This window comes from Sinocyclocheilus grahami, unplaced genomic scaffold (assembly GCF_001515645.1).
Source record: "Sinocyclocheilus grahami isolate Dianchi unplaced genomic scaffold, SAMN03320097.WGS_v1.1 scaffold26.1, whole genome shotgun sequence".
Taxonomy (NCBI): Eukaryota; Metazoa; Chordata; class Actinopteri; order Cypriniformes; family Cyprinidae; genus Sinocyclocheilus; species Sinocyclocheilus grahami.
The window spans coordinates 1,399,741-1,422,748 of NW_015505205.1; the positions used below are offsets into that span (position 1 = coordinate 1,399,741).

The following is a 23,008-nucleotide window of genomic DNA, read 5'->3' on the forward strand; positions in this document are numbered from 1 at the left end:
CCTCTGCTGGTTTCATGAGTGAGTTCTTCTACCAGGAAAAGGTAGCATCTGGGTTTGGTTAGTTCCAATTAACCCAATTTAAACAGTCCCTGCAGAGAGGAGGGAACAATTCCTGGGGAATTTCTCTCATGAACTTGTGTTATTGTTTTGGGTAGGATCCCCATCAAACACTCTGAGTGAGGTTAGGGATGTATTCCATGTCCAAGAAGAGGAATAAATCCTTAGCACAATTAGAAAAGGATACAGCTCAGAAAGAAAATCTGAGTTTTGCTCCATGGGTTCATTCTTGGGTCTGGGCGGATGGAAGGGAAGTTGAATATTGTGTCATTCATGAGGAAAGCTTTGTTTTATTTCATCTGAATTAAATCAGTCATTTCAAGTAAGATCAAGTGTGTCTGGAAGGATCAAAGGTTTGGCTGAAGGTCGTCAGGTTCAAATTCCTCCATGAGGTTTTTGACAATTGAAACCCCAGGATAAAGGAATGACTTCTACTGACCCCATTTACCATCAGAAATCTGATCTTATCATGAAAAAATGTCTGGCTACATTTCTGACAAACAAAAATATCTGACTTCATCAAAGTTTGTTTGACACATTCTTTGTTTATGGGAAATGAGTGCATGAGTTTGCACAGTAAAAAAATGTTAACAGTAAAACTGAAACATTACTAAAAAATAAATAAATAAATAAAACAACTAGTTGGCGCAGATAGCCTTGTGGACAGCATGCCGGCATACTGCGCAATTGTGCTACAGGCATCCCGAGTTCAAATCCTGACTTTAGAACCTTTCATGATCCTGAACCCCCATCCCAACACTTCGCTTCCTCTCAGTTATGATCTGTCCTATCATAATAAAAGGTTAATATGTCAAAACATTACATAAATAAATAAAACAACTAACATTAACCTATTAACCTAACAGATTGGCCACAAACTGACAATAGCCTATCAGAAAAAAGTCATTATTTTGTAATTGCTCATAATTTGTAATCAGTCGAGTTTTATACATGATTTTATAGAACTTTATAACATTTTTAGGTAACACTTTAGAATACTGCTCCATCGTTAATGAATAACTATGCAGGAACAAATGACTAATGCACTATTAACATTCTAGTAACTACTATTAACTAACAAGAAACTCTGATTAACGTTTTAGTAAGTAATAGCGCTCAGTTAAAACTGGTAGTTCACTGTTGGCTAATTAATAACTGTTATTTTTTTCATATATCCTGGAGAACTACTAAGAACTACTGTATACAGGTTCATAATTAATATGAATTATGCATAATGTATAATTGATTCTGAAGTGAAGATCATGGTAACCCACCAGTAATGACTCAAGTATTACCAAATCCTTCTAAAGGAAATACTAATTACTTGGATCAGTATTCTAAAGTGAAAAGCATGATAACTCCCTAATATTGGTTGACGTCATTGTATGTTTTTGAGATATATGCTAGGTTGTAGATAGTAATGACTTAAGTGTTACTGTATACTTCTAAAGGAATTACTAAGTATTTGGATCAGTATCCTAAAGTGAAGATCACGGTAACCCACTAGTAATGATTTAAGTGTTACCAAATCTGACAAAATGAATTACTTAGAACCTTACAAAAACCCCAAAAGTTTACAAAGACTTCAGTAATTATCATGATCTTCACTTTAGAATACTGATCCAAAAAATTAGTAATTCCTTCTGAAGAATTTGGTAATACTTGAGTCATTACTAGTGGGTTACCATGACCTTCACTTTAGAATGAATTATACATTATGTATTATTCACATTAATTATGAACCTATATACAGTAGTTCTTAGTAGCTCTTAGGGAGATATGAAAAAATAGTAGTAATTGATTAGCTAATAGTGAAATACCACATTCGAATAAGCACTATTACTTACTAATTAATTAATCAGAGTTTCTTGTTAGATACTAGTAGTTAGAGTGCTAATATTGCATTACTCATGTGTTCTTGTGTAGTTATTCATTAATGATGGATCAGTATTCTAAAGTGTTACCCATTTTTATAATATCTTCTCCAAGAATGGATATTGGCTTGGTATAATATTAAGGTGTTTCTTAGCTTTATAGTCAGTGGCTGTGAGAAAAATAGATGTTGGTAAAAAATACTGAGAGATTATTTAAAAACAGATGAAAACAAAAAAATCCTTCAAATGATCTAGAGGAAATTAAATAGAGGGAATATGAATTGATTTCAGTGACCTAAATACCTTGAAATGATGTGGGGAAACCACAAACACCAAAAAAGGTTGTTTAAAAACTCTGAATGTGTTTCATGCAGGAATGGCCACATTGACTACTTGATTTTAGTCAAAAAATTACTTTTTTTAGTAAGTAGTCAGGTAGCTATGTCTCTTTGGAGCTAATGATTGCACAATTATATTTTTTACACTACACTTTTTGCACTGTCCACAGAAAATCAATCAAGTGATTAAATTATATTTCCTTTTAAATTTATAGTAAATTTAGAGCATGGTTTCTTAACCACAGTGGCAGCGTTTTTAAGCATCTTTTACTAGTCAAATGGAGAATTCAGAAAAGTCTAAATATAAATGAACCACCACAGGCCACACTTTTCCACTTCAGCAAGGAAACCAGATTTATCTTACTGACTGATCCAGTGACATCATCTCTCTTTTCCTGACAAAGAAATATTACCCATAAGTCTGATTTATAGATGTTGCCTGTCACACAGTTTGAACAAGGGATTCCTACTATGAAACTGGAGACTTAAAAATAATTCAGTGCTTTCTATTATAAACGGGGAACAGTCAGTAGAAACAATCTGTTTACTGGACATCTCAGTATTTTATATTGATACATAACCTGTACTGTTTTCTGAAATGTAATCATTCTCCCACTTTCAGAGCAAAAAAATATGGCAAACTGTTATTTCTAGCATATTAGTCTGCAGTGCACTTCTTTAATGCATAATGCCTTGAGGGAAAAGCCTACATTTTTTTTCTTCAGAAGTAACAAAAGCATTAAGGTTAATCATTCAGTGCGAAACGCGAGCAAATTTGTTATCGTATTGACTCACATAGCTCATGACATTTGGTGCCTTTCACTTTGCATTATTCCAAAAAATTAAATCACACACGCATTCCCGTTTCTGACTTTTACAAGATTGGAAACTGTGTAAATTGCCCAAGCGGAAAGGAACATAAAAAATAAACTGGTAACAAAGTGAGAGAAACAAAAAATATATATTATAACAATAAAAAAAAAGATTTCCCTGGGGCCTAAGACATAAAATGGCTGAGATAAAATGGGAATTCTAAAGACTTCGTCTAGCATTCTCTCATTGTTAGCTCATAGAGTGCAACGTCAGTCTGGAAGTCATTAGCTAAATGTTCCGTTTTAATGACAGATATATGAATACTTTGGGAGGTGAGGAGAGGGTATTTAAAATACCTTTTTATATATATATTTTTAAAATCATTTCGAATATCAGTATTCAACGTTTTAAGATTAAGGGGAGACACTGCAGGCAAAAGCACTGTTTTTTCATTCCTCTGTCAATTTTAAGATTTTGGGCGTTTTGGCTTTTCATAAAGTGTTTTTTCAGACTAGTGGAAAGAAAACATCCAAAAGACACTGTTAAGCGTTTCTTTTATAGCACTTTATCTATTTGTGTCAATAGATTTCAATTACAATACATATTTTTAAAGGCCGTTTTCTCAAAATGAGTTTTTTTCTCCTACACTGAGCCATAAATCTCCACTTCAGTAGCACTTACACACACCAAACTTTACATTTTATTCCTGTCTATATCCTGAAGGTTTTTACAGAGGGATTTGTTCATATATAATTTGCTTGATTATATACACCATTTTATTTCCCCCAAAATTGTGAAAATATATTGTTTTCTGGCTGTTCAATGTATTTTCTGAATTATAGAGTGACAAAACGAGATACCCAAAATTCCCTCTGTAAAATCATTTGCCTCTAATATGTCAAAAAAAATAAACAAGAATTTTGAAACTGACTTGTGTTCAGATTTTTCTACTAGACTTGTATGCAAATTAGCGCATTTTTCATTAAATAATGCCTCATTTGCATATTTAAACATAACATTTTACAAAACTTGTAATACAAATTTTTTTTGCAATTATCAATGTAATCAATCAACTGGGTAAGTTAGGTGATAATTAGTAGTTAATTTTTTTTACCCTATTCACCTGCAGTGTCTCGCCTTAAAATATCAAAACATTATTTATGTATGTGTAACTGCAGGTTAAATGCATTCATGTCCTGCATTAACAGTGTGTATATGCATCTAAATGCCTCTTCAGATGCAGCTTCTGTGTTTCCTCTTCATTGCATGAATTTTGTTGATAATGATTTTATTTGTTTTTGGTAACAGCCCCAAATGGCTTATTATTGCAATTGACTTTGATTAAATGTAAGAATTTGACACACTTCTAGAAAGAAATGGCTTTACAAAGGTAAAAATACCCATAAAGGGTAAAAATCATTTAAAACTTGTTGGTAAAGATTAATTTCTGTCACTGCTGTTAACTGACCACACAGAGTCAGCTGTCCACGGCAGTCCTGCAACGCAACACACACAAAATATTGTCTGATTATCGTTATCGATAAAATCCCAGAAAATATTGAGATATCATTTTTTTGTCAACATTGCACACCCTAGGCTAGATATTTAATTCTTCTTTCTTGCTTAGTGATTGGTACACCTAATTCACTGATCATCCTAAAATAATCTTTTATCTTAGAATTAGGTTTTCTCAACGATAACAAAAAACATGCATCATATGCATATAAAGTTTTTTATTTATTTTTTTTATTTTTATTTTTTTTTGTGAAGGGGGTGTTGGTGTTGGTTAGGGGGACCCCCCAAGAGCTTTGACACAATTCGAACACTGGTTATGTGCATTAGTTTACTATATGTTTGCTTTTATTCCACTTGTTTGAAAGATCATTTTTCCAGAAATTGTTTCTATTTCTAAGTATCCTATTATTTATTATCTGTACAAGAGTTGACAACAAGAAAGAAAAAGAAGATTGATTGATGATTCTCCCTAAGATTTGCTTTGAACTTGGAACATATTGGGCCAAAATCAATCTGGTAAGCTTCCCAGTGACCCCATTGGGACAGTCTAGGGGTCAAAATGTCCTTCTCTCCGGGTTATGATTGCTAGGTTTGCAGTCTACAAAAAAGCAATACTTTCACACTCTGAGCATATATATTAATGTATTTGTGTGTATACTTGTGCTAAATGCTAAAGCATATTGTACAGTTTTATTACATAAGCTACAGCATATATTTTATACAAACTCGTTCATAAGCTTTGGGGCAGTTTCTCAATTGCGCATGCCAGTGGACAGCCTGATAGATTCAGTGGATTTGAGCATGTCTAATAATGTATTTTTAATGCTAGATTAGGTCTTCCTGGTTTTCAGCAGAGCAGAGCCACTGTGGTGCAGGTAACTTAATTAACGTGAAAAATTAACATTTGGTTACCATTGTTATCCATAGAAGAATGATTCTCCGAAGATGTCTCCGAATGTTGGCCCTTTTGCGTCTCTTCACCTTCATAAAATCTCAAGGTAATTCTGTAGATTTTTCTTGATATTCTGTATCTAAATAATCTTTATTTCTCATATTTGAATGTGAATCATCTTTGTGATAAAACTTTGTAAAAGTTTTTAATGCTGCAGTTGGCCTTTAAGAGCAAAACTGACTTATTAACTTATCGCTACACATAAAAAGGTAAGCTCATGATCATATGATGCATGAGCTTTGGCAGGCATCCCTGTTTTGTGTGCATTATGTAATTAACGAGGAACCTTTCTCAAGAACTGATTATAAAATGCACATCTTGGCAAAATAACATCAAATTTGTTTGAAAAACCTGGAACTGTAATTTAGACTCCACGGACACATCAGTTCGGTCAAAGGAAGGAAGACTAATTATTTTGCTCACTCTAATCAGGCACTTATAAGAGGGCAGCACTCATGGGGATACTTTCTCATTTTGGACGTATACAGGATATAATGTAATTTCCAGCATAAAGTAGTGAAATATACAATGATGTCATGCTTTTAACCCTCTGCTGAGGCCAGATTTTGCAAGAGCTCTCTGATTTGCTTCACCTAGGGCATGCTGTAAACATGTACATCATCTGTCTCATCTGCTGTAGTATATCTCCACTTTATGTGCTTTCGTAAAATGTTCCCACTCAACAAAAAAATTGATGGAATGTCTTCCTTTTTGTTTTCAGAAAGGAATGGAGCATATTTTCAAAGGAATGTAAAACTCCTGAGAGAACAGGTCAAATTAAAGTCATACATCTTAAATGGTAAATGCCACGTTGTGCTGTGAGGTGTTCATTGTGTCTGTCTGTCTGTCTGTCTGTCTGTCTGTCTGTCTGTCTGTCTATCTATCTATCTATCTATCTATCTATCTATCTCTGTCTGTCTGAATATTTATGGCACATACTGTATTTGGTATTTGATACTGGGCTATAAAATTACAGGATGGAAATTGTTATGTATTATATTATAGTAATATATTATTTATATATTGTTTTAGTTGTACTGTACATATGTACACTCTCTCTGTATATCACTAACATGTTTTTTTTGTGTATGAAGTGTGTTTGGTGTGATCTGGCATTTGTCCATTGACACTTCTTTTCTAGTGCTTTTCAGTATAAACCTGACTTCAATCTTGACCTTCTCACATAACTTTGCTCACATTTAGGTCTTCACCCTTACCCCAACAGCCCCAGGCGCGATTCAGAACTGCATTAGCTAATGAAAACTGTCATGACGTGCTGTCACTGCAACAACCCGCACCTCTCCAGTCCAGCGCAACCCTCCTCCAGCACCCCGAACCCTCCCCTTTTGAAACAAAATATGCGCCAAGAGAGATCAGTTATGAGGAGGGAGCCCGTGAGTCCGGCATCATCTGGATTTGTCACGTATCAGCATTGGAACATAAAGACATTGTTCAGTAACATCTCGTGATTGACTGTCTTCCTCTGTGAACTGTGTAACTCGCTTCGTGCGCGAATTTTAAACTTTGCGCTTGGGGACGCGTGGCATCTCCAGGTTTTACGCAATGACTTTTTGATCATTATCCTGGGTTTACCATTGTGGAACTGACTGAGGAGTAGAGCGGATAGTTATTTTAGTCTTGTACATATACTTTTTTGTTAGACTAGTTCTTTTTTTTCACCTTTGGTTCGGGTAAGTGAGGTGCTTGTCACTTTTCTATTGTTGCTGGTTTATGAGAAGCCAAAATAAATATGTCGTGGGTTCTTAAAAATGTGTATTCTTTTTACACAGACTATACATGCGTTTGCGTCACAGTGTTTTTACCGTTGATTTTTTTTCACAACCTCAAAAATGACATTTTAGTCAGAGTGCGCCGTGTAGACGCTCGCGTTGCAGGCGCGTAAAGAGGTAACCATAGCAACTCTACGCTGATCAATCGCCTATCGTTCAGTAGCATACGTCAGTAAAATACTTTATTGTATGTACATATGACAGGCGTAATCATAAAAACGTTTTTATGTACGCCAAACTATCATTTTGGTTGTGCGACTTAAATCTAAAAGGATTGTGCCCTGACGGAAATTCCTTTGAAAAGTAGTTGTAGGGTATGATTCGCACTTTCACAAAAGTTTCAATACCTTTAATGTATTTGTTTGTATACTTGTGCTAAAGCATATTGTACAGTTTTATTACATAGGCTACAGCATATATTTTATACAAACTCGTTCTTAACTCGTTCATAAGCTTTGGGGCAGTTTCTCAATTGCGCATGCCAGTGGACAGCCTGATAGATTCAGGGGATTTGAGCATGTCTAATAATGTGTTTTTAATGCTAGATTAGGTCTTCCTGGTTTTCAGCAGAGCAGAGCCACTGTGGTGCAGGTAACTTAATTAACGTGAAAAATTAACATTTGGTTACCATTGTTATCCATAGAAGAATGATTCTCCGAAGATGTCTCCGAATGTTGGCCCTTTTGCTTCTCTTCACCTTCGTAAAATCTCAAGGTAATACTGCATATTTTTTCTTGATATTCTGTATCTAAATAAACTTTATTGCATCATATTTGAGTGTGTATCACCTTATAGGACCAGCATGTAACATATGAGTCATATTGTTGTTGTACTATAACAATTATATAGTCTACATGTATTATTTTTTGTCATTTTGTACTAGGTTTTATATATATATATATATATATATATATATATATATATATATACACACACACAAGGGAAAGCGTGTTTCTTGTGTCCTATGACTAATTCAGTGTTACACCATCTTTAATCACCTTTTTGCCTTTATTTAAAACGGTCCTGGGGTGTAAAATATTCCATGTAGCTTAATAAACATGGACTCAGATTTTGTATGTAGTGACAAATTGGATATAGAATAACCAAATGTAAAATAACTTAAAACATGTACCCATTTTTAGATGCACAACTGGAAGATGAGACAGTTTTTGACCTGTTTGAGACCAGTGGGATCACACGCAAGACTATCGGTGTGAAGCTTTTCAAGGGTCTGGACAGCGATGCTCCAGCATACCGCTTCATCCGTTTTGACCAGCTCCCCTCGGTCAGCTCCACAGCGGTTCAAAGACTTCTTTTGCAGATACAAAACAACGAAGGCTTCATTCTGACAGCCACTCTGCGCCAGGACCGCACATCCCGTGGCACCATTCTTGCACTGGAAGGCCCTGGAGAGCGCAGGCAGTTTGAAGTTGTTTCAGATGGAAGAATCAACACTTTAGATTTGGTGTACTGGTGGGCTGATGGCTCACGCAATGTGATCTCGTTTGAGGATGTAGACCTCTCAGATTCACAGTGGAAGAATGTAACGCTTTATGTGCATGGAGAGACAGCAACTTTGTACATTGGTTGTGGACTCATTGATAGCTTTATTCTCGATGAACCTTTCTATGAACACCTGACTGCCACAGGTGGGCGTATGTATGTGGCCAAAGGGGCCACACGAGAAAGCCACTTTAGGGTATGTTTGACCTAACATTATCGAGAAAAGTAAAGTGCATGCCAGTTGAATGCATTAGGACATAAGCTACAGGATATCAAGAATAGCAACTAATAAATTTTTGCTCTTTGTAAGGCAATTTAGTCGGCATTAGTAGTTGCAGTGCATGCCAAACAAGTTGCTGGAAACTGAGTAATAAATTACAGCTGATCCTCTAGTGTTCTGTAAATCCAACCCAACTTCCCAGTCATGGGAGATATATGTGAACGGTTGAAAATTGGCAAAGTAAGCCTGACAGCAGCTGTTGTTTCTTTCAGGGCTTGCTGCAGAATGTACGTTTTATCTTTGACACCCCACTTGAGGACATTCTGGAGAGCAGGGGATGTGATCTTGGAAACCCAGGTAGGAGGGGCTTGTGAGTCTTAACATTCTTTTAGACAGCCAAAAAAGATTTGTGGGATCAAGATGAAGTTCCTGTTTAATTGGAACTGCTGTACGGAATATGTAACTCACAGACAGGAAGGGATTCGTTCTGTAATGATGTCCATTTTGTTGGAATATTTTGTGTTTTGGTTTTCTTCAATGTCAGCCGAATGGTGGCTGTGGAAAGAATGGGTCTTAAACTGCAGGCTTTTGACATCCTTTGCTCAGGGGAAGGTTTTTGGCACTTGACACTTAGCTTTCTAAATAAACATGCTTAGAGGGGCTCACGCTTGTGGAGACCTGTGCACGCTCACTCAGATTAGCAGCAACCACCGCGACTGAAGAAATTATTAGCTTGGAATTGCCATAATGTGCATGTAGTACAAGACTGTATTTGTCTAAGTAGCCCATCCATCAATCTGTTCTGATTTTGTAAGTGTTTTTCAATGCACATCAGCCCTCATGATTTAGTTTTAAGACTGTTATGTTGTTGTAATTGTACAAAAATTGCATTTAGCTAATTTTTAGCTTATATTTAAATGATTTTACCTTGTTAGAAGCAAAAGAGCCATGTGTGGGGTCACATAGATGGGTCAGTAGGTCGGTCATAAGGCCAAGAAGGAAGGATAGTTAAGTTAAACATGAATGCAACCACACACACTCGCACTACCACATACGCACACACACACACACACACAGGTTTACTTTTGTGAAAAGTGGGGACATGGGGTAATGTCCTGAAAAGTCACCTTCTGCTTGAAATACCTATGTAATACCTTTGTCATTATACAAATTTATGTCCTCATTTGTCACAAAAATGCGTACACACACACACACACACACACACACACACACACACACACACACACACAGAAACATACTTATAGTCACTTGAGGATTAAATTAGTTCTACAGATGTATAAAAAAAGCCCTGGCTTCACATAGGGGAGTTCAAACCAAAATAATATCATGGTTTAAAAATGTCTTGAGTGTCTAGAGTATGTTCAACGAATAACTCATTACACATGATGGTAATCTACATGTCATATATCCAGAAATTATGAAGCTATCTTTGATGCTGCCCTAAGAGTCTTCGTTTCGTTGTTATCTGGCAATAACAAAGGAAACAAGTGAAGATATTTACAACTGTCTAATCTAAAAACTAAGTGCTGTTTTATGTTAGACTTTTAATAATAGTTTATTGGGGTAACTCACAGTACTGCCCCACCCAGACTTTAATATTATATTACTCCTTCTGAACTACTTAAAAATAACTTCAAAAAAATTGCGACGGCGACCAAGAATTGCTGAGATAGGTCTGTGTGCCTAGAAACAGTTTGCTCGTGGTTACATGTGTGTTATATCACAGGAGCCAATTAAATGTTTTAATTTGGCTTCCTATTGCAATCTTCAAGCGCCTGAGTGTCGTGTATAAAGAGGCCTTATTGCAAACAGGTTTAGTTGGCATGCTGTGAGATACCCAATGTCTGCATTCCCCATCTTTGTACTTGCCTTAAAGGTGAAATGTATAATTTTTCCAACATTAAAATACTTTTTCTTATCCAACTTTGCTCAAATAACTATAAGTAACCCATTTGTAGTTTGTGATTCCTCTGAAAATTGTAAACACTGTGGGTCTATCAAAACATCTCAACCAACCTGACACAATGTTCGCTCAACCAGTTCTGTGACCAGTGACAGATGCAGTTTTCTTGCGTTCTTTTTGCTTAAATGTTTTGTTATGGATGGGATATTATAGTATGCACTACTTCAAAAGTTTGGGATGGTAAGATGTGTGAAAGAAGTCTCTTATGGTCACCCATGAGGTACCAATCTGTTCATCACGCAAAGCCATTGAGTGGCTTTAGAAGATTTGGAATATAGTGTACAGTGTTATTTATGTTTTTGTCCATTTTGGAGCCTCTGGTCACTATGAACATATTATTCAGTTGTAAAGAGTCTCACAAATCGAATTGTTGTGCCATGGCTTTTGAACCAACCTATCGGAATTCATATGTTAATTATAGATGTCTAGATCTAATTAGATTTCCTTCTCTCTTTCCTCAGAGGAGGCGAATGTAGTCAGTGAGAGCGCAGAGGTGGTGGAGGTTCCATCTTCAATTGCCACCAATGTGATTGGCCAGAATACAGATGTTCCAGCAACCAGCTCCTCAGAACTGATGTGTGAACGGTCCTGTGAAGAACTGGCCAACCTCTTCCAGGAGCTGAAAGGTCTTAGAGTTGTTGTTAGCAACCTTATAGATGGTCTGCAGAAAGTGGTGAGTCCTGTTGTGTTGCTTTGACAGATCCAAATGTAACCCGTGTTATCCTACACTTTATCAGGCCTAAACAAGTCTAGGCACCCACTGTATAACTTCTGTAATTTAGAAAAGAGCCTCTTAGATCTCACACGCAGATAGAGCATGCCATATTGTTGATGTTAACTGATTTTGTCACATGTTTAAAAAATGTGAGGGCAGTTATGTTTGTGGGCACATGAACGGAATAGTTGGACCATAATTTGGTATCTACCCACATAACTGTGGCAGGAATGTGAGCTCAGTAAATCACCGTGTTAAAAGTTTTCTGTTGGAAAACATCTAAAATTTTCAATGCATGAAAATGTATAGTTATTTTGACTGCTGGTTATGTTTGAATGTGTGGAAAGACTGAATGAGGTCTCATTGCAGCATGAAGATGAACAACTGTGTGATTCATTTAATTTCAAACTGACTTTTTAGACTGAAGAAAACACGGCGATGAAGGAGGCACTAAATAAGATGCAGAGTCTTTCGGAGCAGACTATGTGTTGGCAAGATGGCCGTATGTTTGAGGACAAAGAGGACTGGATTGTGGATAGCTGTACTAAATGTACCTGCCAAGAAGGAAAAGTGGTTTGTCGTCAAATCACTTGTCCTCCAGTGGCATGTGCCAATCCATCCTTCATCGATGGCGAATGCTGTCCAGTTTGCCTTCGTAAGTGGAAGCACAAACATTCAGAGATAAATTACAACCAAATGTGTCTTTTGTTTATAGCTTAAGAGAGACTTTTTTCAAAAAATCTTGTGGACACAAAACTTTTTTTGTGTTTAAAAAAATGGACAGACCCAAAAACAGGCAACATATATATTTGTACATTTCCTTATGATATGGTATATGTCTTTGTCTAGCAATGGACAGTGAAGATGGCTGGTCTCCATGGTCAGAATGGACTCAGTGCACAGTCACATGTGGAAGTGGCACACAACAGAGGGGGCGCTCTTGTGATGACACAAGCAATACATGTTCTGGACCCTCGATTCAGACACGCAAGTGCAGTTTGGGAAAATGTGACCGCAGAGGTATGAATACAACCACTGTATGTGTGATAGCTGGAAGTGAGCCATTGCAGCACACTTATAGTAACATTGTGTTTTGCAGTCCGTCAGGACGGTGGCTGGAGCTTATGGTCTCCATGGTCATCCTGTTCAGTGACGTGTGGAGAGGGTCTGATCACACATATCCGTCACTGCAATGCTCCTGTTCCACAAAGAGGTGGAAAAGACTGTGAAGGTGATGGACGAGAGACGCAAAGTTGCCACATGGACCCCTGTCCGAGTGAGTATTACATATTTAATCACCATTGTTAAATATAAAATACGTGTTAGCTGCATTTCACAAAATATTATGCTGTTAAACATTAACATTGACAGCCCTACAAAATTTAAAGCTCAACCCCAAATTGAGCCCAACCACACACATACTCATATAGAAACCATCTCATCCACCCTGCTGTTCAGATCTTAACTGGAAAACATTGAGAAGACGATGTCATTCTTTCCAGGGCTTATATTATCATTAGAGCAGGGAGGGTACACAAATTTGGGCAATGTGTTCAATCAGAGGTTTATGGCAAAGATGCTTATGAAATGCCTGATGAATGAGATTCACATCGGAGACACGGCAGATGACTGGGAGCACCCTGCAATTTTTTCGATCAGGGGCTATTGAATGTTTAGGATCTGGGCTAACTTTTAGTTTCTGAAGAGCAGTGCCAGAAGAGGGCAAGTTATGTGCATTGTGCCTGCTTATTTTGGGCGTTTATGTGTTATTTCCACATTAGCCAGGAATGTGCAAGCACACAGATTGCGATATATTAGAGGCATTACATAACCTAACATTTGGTCCTAAATGAAATCCACGTTAATTCATATCTAAAAATGTTTTTTAGCTTTATTAGTTCGTTTCATTACATCAATATCAGTTCTTTGATGTATGCAGCACTAGAATATCTGTGTTTGGTTCTCTTAAAATTGCATAAGCTGAACAAAGGCATAATAAAACTAAATAACAACCAGTTTAATATAAAACAAAAAAACGGAATAACAAGCAGATGGACTTTGTCACATTAAAAACAAAGAATAGTACTTTATATTATATAATTATATAAACATAAATTTTATTAGGTCACAAAACAGATGCTGTACATGCCCTCTGGGGGCATTGAGTCACTCTATGAACAGATTTGTGAATCAAACTTTTAGGGTGTTATAACTAATAAATGCAAATGTATCCCATGTTATGCCATTTAGTTGATGGTGGCTGGGGTCCATGGTCTCCCTGGGCAATATGTTCGGCTACATGTGGAGGGGGTCTGAAGAGTCGTGTTAGGGAATGTAACAGCCCTGAACCACAGCATGGAGGAAGGAAGTGTCTTGGAGACTCCATTCAAAATGAAGTATGCAACCGACAGGAGTGTCCTATTGGTAAGAAAAACAGACGTATGAACAAAATATTTTGCATGTATGTCTTTTTACAGTGTTTTTCTCTTTCAACCTCCTAAAATCAAGTGAGAAAGAATAATATGTGATGTTTTATACTAAAACAGTGCTGTGTTGATTTGACAGATGGCTGTCTTTCGAACCCTTGCTTCTCCGGAGTCGAGTGTATCACAGCTTCTGATGGATCCTGGGAATGTGGACCCTGCCCGAATGGTTATCGTGGCAATGGAACTTCCTGTGAAGATGTCAATGAGGTGAGCAAAATTACATCAGACTAATTAGATCAAAATACTTCTGAACAAACCTGTAACCCTAAGTATTAACATTGGTAAGTTAAGGTGCAGTCACATCAGTGAAATTTGCAAAAATGTCCATTATATTTTGTCAATAGTGCAGTGATGTATGAAGCACAGCTCATACAGAAGTCACTTTCAAAACAAACAGCTGTCTGTTGGTCAGCGCAGTGAATTCACATAACCAACTGACCTGATGCAAAATATCACGATCGCATGGATTCCTATTAAAATGACTGGATTTTGCCAATGGTAAATGTGACTGCACTTGTTCTGCATGTTTGTGCTACAGGTATGAATGAGGCCTTAAAGGGATAGTTCACCCAAAAATGAAAATTCTGTCATTAATTACTCACCCTCATGTCGTTCCAAACCTGCAAGACCTTCATTCATCTTCGGAACACAAATTAAGATATTTTTGATGAAATCCGAGAGCTTTCTGACCCTGTATAGACAGCAATGTAACTGACACATTCAAGGCCCAGAAGGGTAGTAAGGCCATCATTAAAATAGTCAGTGGTTCAACCGTAATTTTATGAAGCTATGAGAATACTTTTTGTGCGAAATGAAAACAAAAATAACGACTTCAACAATTTCTTCTTTTCCACGTCATACTTCGACGCACATTCACGACAGTACCTTGATGTATGTGTGGGCATTCCTCTGCTTGTAAACAAGGCACAGCACATCCAGGTTCTACGTCAGAGCACCGGTTCCTGCATCAGCAGCATCGCATGCATGCATCGTTGTACTCTCGTGAATGCATGGCAGAGAATGACAAGAAAGAGAACAATTGTTGAATAAAGTCGTTATTTTTATTTTCTTTGCGCACAAAAAGTTTTCTCATAGCTTCATAAAATTAAGGTTGAACCACTGATGTCACATGGACTATTTTAACCATATCCTTACTACCTTTCTGGGCCTGAACATAGTAGTACCCTTGCTGTCTTGAAAGCTCTTGGATTTCATCAAATATGTCTTAATTTGTGTTTCGAAGATGAACAAAGGTCTTAAGGGTTTGGAAGAACATGAGGGTGAGTAATTAATGACAGAATTAACATTTTTGGTGAACTATCCCTTTAAATGTTGGATGTGCATTGTGAATGGACTTTTCTAGATGTGCACTGACTAAACTACAATAAAACTGGTGAAAATTTCTAAAACAGGAATAAATCCCATATATTACATTGAAGACCTAACCAAAGCCATATCTAGAGACCAGAATGTCATGGAGACTAGGGGCCAGTTATTTTAACATGGCAACCACCAAACAATACTCTAGCAACTTCCCAGAACACACTAGGAACCACATAACAATGCCTTGGCACCATGTTGATGAATTTTACATGGTCAAGAACCTGCAGTATGTATATACAGTACAAATCTGACCATTCTGATCCTTGTACTGCTTTTCTCTTTCTCTTTTTTTGCATTCTGTGGTGTGCAGTGTGATATGGTATCAGATCTGTGTCATAAGGTGGGTGGCCTACAGCAATGTGTGAATACAGACCCCGGATTCCACTGTCTCCCCTGCCCCCCGCGCTACAAAGGGACTCAGCCCTACGGCATGGGAGTGGAGTCAGCTATCTTAATTTGTGCTTCGAAGATGAACAAAGGTCTTAAGGGTTTGGAAGAACATGAGGGTGAGTAATTAATGACAGAATTAACATTTTTGGTGAACTATCCCTTTAAATGTTGGATGTCCATTGTGAATGGACTTTTCTAGATGTGCACTGACTAAACTACAATAAAACTGGTGAAAATTTCTAAAACAGGAATAAATCCCATATATTACATTGAAGACCTAACCAAAGCCATATCTAGAGACCAGAATGTCATGGAGACTAGGGGCCAGTTATTTGAACATGGCAACCACCAAACAATACTCTAGCAACTTCCCAGAACACGCTAGGAACCACATAACAATGCCTTGGCACCATGTTGATGAATTTTACATGGTCAAGAACCTGCAGTATGTATATACAGTACAAATCTGACCATTCTGATCCTTGTACTGCTTTTCTCTTTCTCTTTTTTTGCATTCTGTGGTGTGCAGTGTGATATGGTATCAGATCTGTGTCATAAGGTGGGTGGCCTACAGCAATGTGTGAATACAGACCCCGGATTCCACTGTCTCCCCTGCCCCCCGCGCTACAAAGGGACTCAGCCCTACGGCATGGGAGTGGAGTCAGCTAAAACCAACAAACAGGTCAGTCATATATACATCACCCCGCATACCACTTACCGAGTGGCTAATTTACGTCCAGCCTCCCGGCAGATACCTTCAGCAAGTTCTCAAATTTCTGGGTCATGTGTGTTTAAATAGACAAAGTTTTAGTATCTGTTGTTTTTTTCCTTATAAATAGGTGTGTGAACCCTACAACCCCTGCAAGGACAACAGCCACAGTTGCCACAAGTATGCTGAATGCATCTTCCTTAGTCACTTCAGTGACCCAATGTACAAGTGCGAGTGCCGAATCGGTTATGCTGGAGATGGCATCATCTGTGGAGAGGACTTTGATCTGGATGGATGGCCCAACCAGGATCTTGTGTGTGGAGCAAATGCCACCTACCATTGCAAAAAGGTACTACATAACTACATTAACCAGTGCCATGCCCCTCATTTGGATCCATATGTCAATTTAATAGAAAAAATGTATAGAACATGTGAATATATTGAAGACAAAATGCTGAGACTAAAGACGTCTCTGCATTGGTTCAATTTAATGCAATCCAGACCTTAAGATTTAGCTGAGGACTGCTTTGAGTGGGTTTCTAAGGAATATAAAATGGAAAGAAATATTGTTTCACCTTAATAAACCCCACAGGACAATGGCATCAACTCAGGCAGGGGGCCCAGTGACCATGAACTAGAGGAATGTTTTGATTTGGCCCAGTGTTTACTGTCTATCGTGCCTTTTTGGAATCGTATATTTTATATCCCTTAAACATCTTTGTGGTGAGGTGTTTAGCCAAAGGGAGGGAGAGCAAAAGTAATAATTACATCATTCTTCTCCTGTGATGGATAATTGCTTGATTATGTCATGATACACCGTGGAGAAAAACCAGGACCAGAATCTGCAAGGCATCATGGATCTGAAGCCTGGGAAGCAATGAGAGCCAAGCGAGAAAGCAATAAAGGATAAAATATGTGCACATAATAAATAAAGGAAAATATTGGTAATGCACAGAATGAAAAATTGAGATATCATAGCAGTGTCATAACTATTAGTGTCAGATTTCTGGAATAAGGCCTTGTTTTACACTGCACACATAAGTGAAGCAGTAGTGTGACAGCCTGGGCCCAAAATTAACTAAAATAATTGCTTCCAGAATTATTTCATGAAAAAACCTTAGTTATAATAATTAAAAAACGTATATGTATACAATCATTGAAAAGTTTTTTTAAGAAGTTTATTATGCTCATAAAAACAGTAATATTGTGGGGAAAAAATATTATTACAATATTAAATAACTGTTTTCTTTATTTGAAAGCATTATTTACTCCTGTGATGGCAAAGCCATTACTCCAGTCACGTGATCTTTCAGAAATCATTCTAATACTTTAAAAGAAGTTTATTATGCTCATAAAGACTGCATTTATTTCTTTAAAAAAAGTAAAAACAGTAATATTGTGGGGAAAAAATATTATTACAATATTAAATAACTGTTCTTTATTTGAAAGCATTATTTATTCCTGTGATGGCAAAGCCATTACTCCAGTCACGTGATCTTTCAGAAATCATTCTAATACTTTATGTTTATTTGGTGCTTAAGAAACATTCCATATTATTATTAATGTTTGTAAGCAGTTGTGCTGCTGAATGTTTTTGTGGAAACCATGATACAGATTTTCAGGGTTGTGTGATGAATAGAATGTTCATAAATATTATAAAACAAAAAAGCAAAATTGTTATTTTGTTATTCATTGTGTGTGTTGTGGTGGCTTATTTTGATATTTTCCACAGATGTGTTACCACATGCACCACATACAATTTATAATGTTCAATTTTCCACTGTGGAGGATGTGCAGGTTGCAACAGATGTTTTCTTTAATAGACATTATTAAGTCACATTTAAGTAGTCTTCAGTTTTTGCCATTGATTTGCTCACAAGAGTCAGATTATGATTTTTACAGATCAATATGCACTGCTTATGCTTTCACTGTGAAACAGGCCTGTGTTTAACTTTTTCTTTGAATCTCTGCAGGACAACTGCCCAACTCTGCCCAACTCTGGTCAGGAGGACTTGGATAATGATGGGCAAGGAGATGCCTGTGATAAAGATGATGATAACGATGAAATTGTGGATGAAAGGGTAAGGAAGATTTAGTACCTGTGAGGTTTATGGATTTGTCTTCATGCTGCTGATGTACATACTGTAAGAGTGTGTGCTATTCATATAGACACATGTATATGATATATTGATTCCAGGACAACTGCCCCCTGATGTATAACCCCAGGCAGTATGACTATGACAAGGATGATGTCGGAGACCGTTGTGATAACTGCCCATATGAACATAACCCTGCTCAGACCGACACTGACAACAATGGGGAAGGAGACGCCTGTTCTATTGACATGGATGGAGATGGTACAAGAAGCTTTGATCGTCGTTTACAATCCATGTGACTCATTTCGGATTGCAACAGATGTGACTCACATGTCCTTTTCTTATTTCTGCTCTTAGAGATTCTAAACGAGCGAGACAACTGCCCTCTCATTTACAACACAGACCAGAAAGACACTGATTTAGATGGTGTCGGAGACCAGTGTGATAACTGCCCCTTAGTCCACAACCCACAACAGGTCTGGAGAAAAATGGAAACTGAGTGCTTTTGCAGATTAAACATATTTATTAGTTTTTTTTAAAGAATGTACCATTTTGTTTTTGCAGACGGATGCAGATAATGATCTAATTGGAGACCAGTGTGATGACAACCAGGACATAGATGAAGATGGCCATCAAAATAACATGGATAACTGCCCGTACATACCTAATGCAAACCAAGCCGACCACGACGGAGACGGGAAAGGAGACGCTTGTGATCATGATGATGATAATGATGGCATTCCTGATGACCGGGATAACTGCAGACTAGTTTCCAACAAGGACCAAATGGACTCTGATGGTAAAAACTGTGTTATATGTACTATATATAAAAAAACACCCTCTTTGTGTTTTGAACCGCTACACTAATACTTCTTACAGAACACTTAATATCTCGCTTCATATATCATATCTCATCTCTGGTCTTTACCATTTCACTCCAGAATAAGGAATGTGTTGAAATAATGATGTGACTAATTATTGATATATGGCATGATGTGGACAATTGTTCTGCAGATTACCAGAGAACTGAGAAAACTGATAAACAACGTTAAGAATTTTCCTCTGGGCTCCTCACACCTGTTTGTCTTAATACACAATCCTGCATAAAATTTTTGTGTCATGCAAACGTCTGTTGTTTTGGACATTGTTCATATTTCCTATGAAGGTCGTCCAAGAATCTGTCCCATAAAACAGAAAATCAAAGACGAGGCATAAAAAGCAAGCAGATAAGAAATGCATAAATGTCTCGCTGGCATCAGAAATGCCGAAGAGTTGCATCCCAGGGTAGTGCTCCACGTCTCTTTGTGTTTTATGAGGTATTTTAGACACAACTATACGCAGTTTGACATTAAGCTTAAATGGTATAATGGTTGAATAATTTCTCTGTTGTCAGGCCATGCTTACTGCTTGGGTTCTCTTTTATAAAGTGGATTTGAAATTTAAGTGGGGTGAAATTTGCCTTGGCATTCCAAAGGGTGTTCATTTCGGCAGCCCTCTGAACTCCAAGTGCTAGCTGAAGCTGTCACGGTCTATGGGGAGATTGGAGATCTTTGAGGTTTTGTTGGCTTAGAGAGACAATCCTAAATCTTTGGGAAAAGCCATTGTTTTCCAGTTTTCCAAAAGACAAAGTACCTCTTGGCTAAGACTACACTGTGATGCCAGTGGTTTGCAGATCAAATGATTGAATGTTTTGAAGCTTAGATTTGAATTTTCTAGGTCAGTGGCTTTGGAGTATTTTATGAAGTGGTTATACTGATAGTCTTAACACGAACCGTGTATATGGCTTTATATGACCTCATAATGATTAGTTTATAATTATTTGTCTAGTTTAATCTACTTTAGACACTCACTCAGCAGTTGGTTTAAAGTTCTTATATTTTCTCTCAGGTGACGGCCGTGGTGATGCCTGTGAGAATGATTTCGACAATGACAAAGTCCCGGATATCTTCGATGCATGCCCGGAAAACAGTGCAATCAGCGTCACAGATTTCCGGAAGTTTCAAATGGTTCACCTCGACCCCAAGGGAACCACACAGATTGATCCAAACTGGGTGGTCCGAAACCAGGGCAAAGAGCTTGTGCAAACTGCCAACTCCGACCCTGGAATTGCAGTGGGTAAGTGAGCTGTAATGCAAACATTTCCATACATGAAAAGCTAAAACGTGCCAGCATTGATTTTGGATTGTCTTTATGCGCAATAACAGGCTTTGACGAGTTCAGCGCTGTGGATTTCAGCGGGACCTTCTATGTGAATACAGACAGGGATGATGATTATGCAGGGTTTGTGTTTGGATACCAGTCTAGCCGACGTTTTTACGTAGTCATGTGGAAACAGATCACGCAGACGTACTGGGAAGACAAGCCATCGAAGGCGTTTGGCATCTCTGGCGTCTCTCTCAAGGTGGTCAACTCCACCACAGGCACTGGGGAAAGTCTACGCAATGCATTATGGCACACAGGCAACACCAAGCAGCAGGTGAACTCTCCCTTCACTTTTATTAGTCCTGACAGATTTCTCTTTTCATGCCATTACTAACAATAAACTGTCCAATAAATTCCCATGATTCAAAGCAGTGCTGTCTGTCTTAGTGCTTAAAATGATGGATGGCTTTCCAATATCTTTTAGGTGCGCACTCTGTGGCATGACCCGAAGAATATCGGCTGGAAAGACTATACCGCCTACCGCTGGCATCTCATCCACAGGCCGAAGACTGGATTCATTAGGTATAGACTCAGACTCCATCTTGCTTTAGACAGTAACTACCTTTTCTATTCCAAGACACACTTTTTTTGATGAGTGTATATAATAAAATATAATACAATATAATACAAAAATAACATATAATTTCATTAATAACATCACAAATATAATTAATGCTTATTATATTATTTTTGATATTGTATAAAAAACTATTAAAAAGTGTGGCTTCATTATGTATAGACTAAATCTTGTTTTAGGCACGCACTTTTTTTCATGAGTATATAATATAATAAATATATTATAATATAATAATGTACAAATAATATATATAATTTTATCAATAACATCAAGAATATAATTAATGTTTATTATATTATATTTTATATTGTATAAAAAAAACTGTATAAAAACAATGTGGTTTCATTAGGTAGACTCAGACTACATCTTGTTTTAGACAGACATTATATATTCTGTTCCTAGACACACGTTTTTGTGATATGTATAGAATTTATTTTAATAGAATAGAATACAATTTTTATGTTATATAAAATGATATAAAAGATGTGCGTTCTATCAATAATGTTTTAATATTTTATACATTTTATTAAAAAAAAACGTAAAAAATAATGTGAAAATATTATATTTATTAAAATATGTATTTTTCCCCCCAGAGTTGTTGTGTATGAAGGCAAGCAGATCATGGCAGACTCAGGCCCCATTTATGACAAAACGTTTGCAGGTGGAAGACTCGGGTTATTCGTTTTCTCCCAGGAGGCCGTCTTCTTCTCTGACCTCAAATATGAATGCAGAGGTGAACAAATATGACTTTATTTAGAGATGAAAACATTTAAATATCCTGTGATCTTCCTTTTTTCTATTATTAAGAAATTTTCTTTTCTTTTTTCTTTTCTTTTTCATTTTTCATTTTTTTTTGGCAGATAATTGAGTGTGATTGGAGTGCTGTATCTCTTGTCATGGACTATTTTGATCAAAGTAAAACCGGATCAGTGTAGTGCCTTAGTAAAAGACGAAAATGAGACTTTCTGCAATAAGGGCCTGCATAAAGGCCAGATACACAGACCAGAGGTGCCTTCAAGAGGTGAATATACAGTGGGGAAAAAAAGTATTTAGTCAGCCACCAATTGTGCAAGTTCTCCCACTTAAAAAGATGCTGGACAAGTATGGTCAGCATTGCTTTAGATTCTCAGTTAAATGTTGCACAAATAATCTTTGAAATGCTACATTGAGTCCTGCCATCTTGAATATGAACCCAAGACTCTGAGTGTTGCGGGTTTATCGTTTTTCATTTCATATACTTTATTCTTTTATATGTCTTTCTCATCATTCTTGTGGAGAACATTTTTGTGGCCTTTTGTGTTTGTTGCAATGTTTAGGGGAGATGTATTATATTCTTACCTTTTCTACTATCTACTGTAACTTATTTGTCTTTTTTTCTGGTTATTAGTTATCATTCCTTTTGTA

At 37.1% G+C, this 23,008-nt stretch overlaps 1 protein-coding gene across 1 annotated transcript; it reads left to right on the forward strand.

The window, feature by feature from the left end:
* Window positions 1–6,948: 6,948 nt before the first annotated feature.
* Window positions 6,949–22,658, forward strand: LOC107566173 (thrombospondin-2-like). Its single transcript, XM_016251554.1, has 21 exons — window positions 6,949–7,240; window positions 7,983–8,053; window positions 8,482–9,038; window positions 9,335–9,419; window positions 11,508–11,719; window positions 12,182–12,416; window positions 12,611–12,781; window positions 12,861–13,037; window positions 14,012–14,185; window positions 14,327–14,454; window positions 16,550–16,702; window positions 16,860–17,078; window positions 18,703–18,810; window positions 18,927–19,086; window positions 19,183–19,301; window positions 19,390–19,624; window positions 20,713–20,940; window positions 21,030–21,301; window positions 21,452–21,549; window positions 22,198–22,337; window positions 22,465–22,658. The coding sequence occupies exons 2-21, from the start codon at window positions 7,987–7,989 to the stop codon at window positions 22,470–22,472; spliced, it is 3,546 nt and encodes a 1,181-aa protein (XP_016107040.1). The 5' UTR covers window positions 6,949–7,240; window positions 7,983–7,986; the 3' UTR covers window positions 22,473–22,658.
* Window positions 22,659–23,008: the final 350 nt, after the last annotated feature.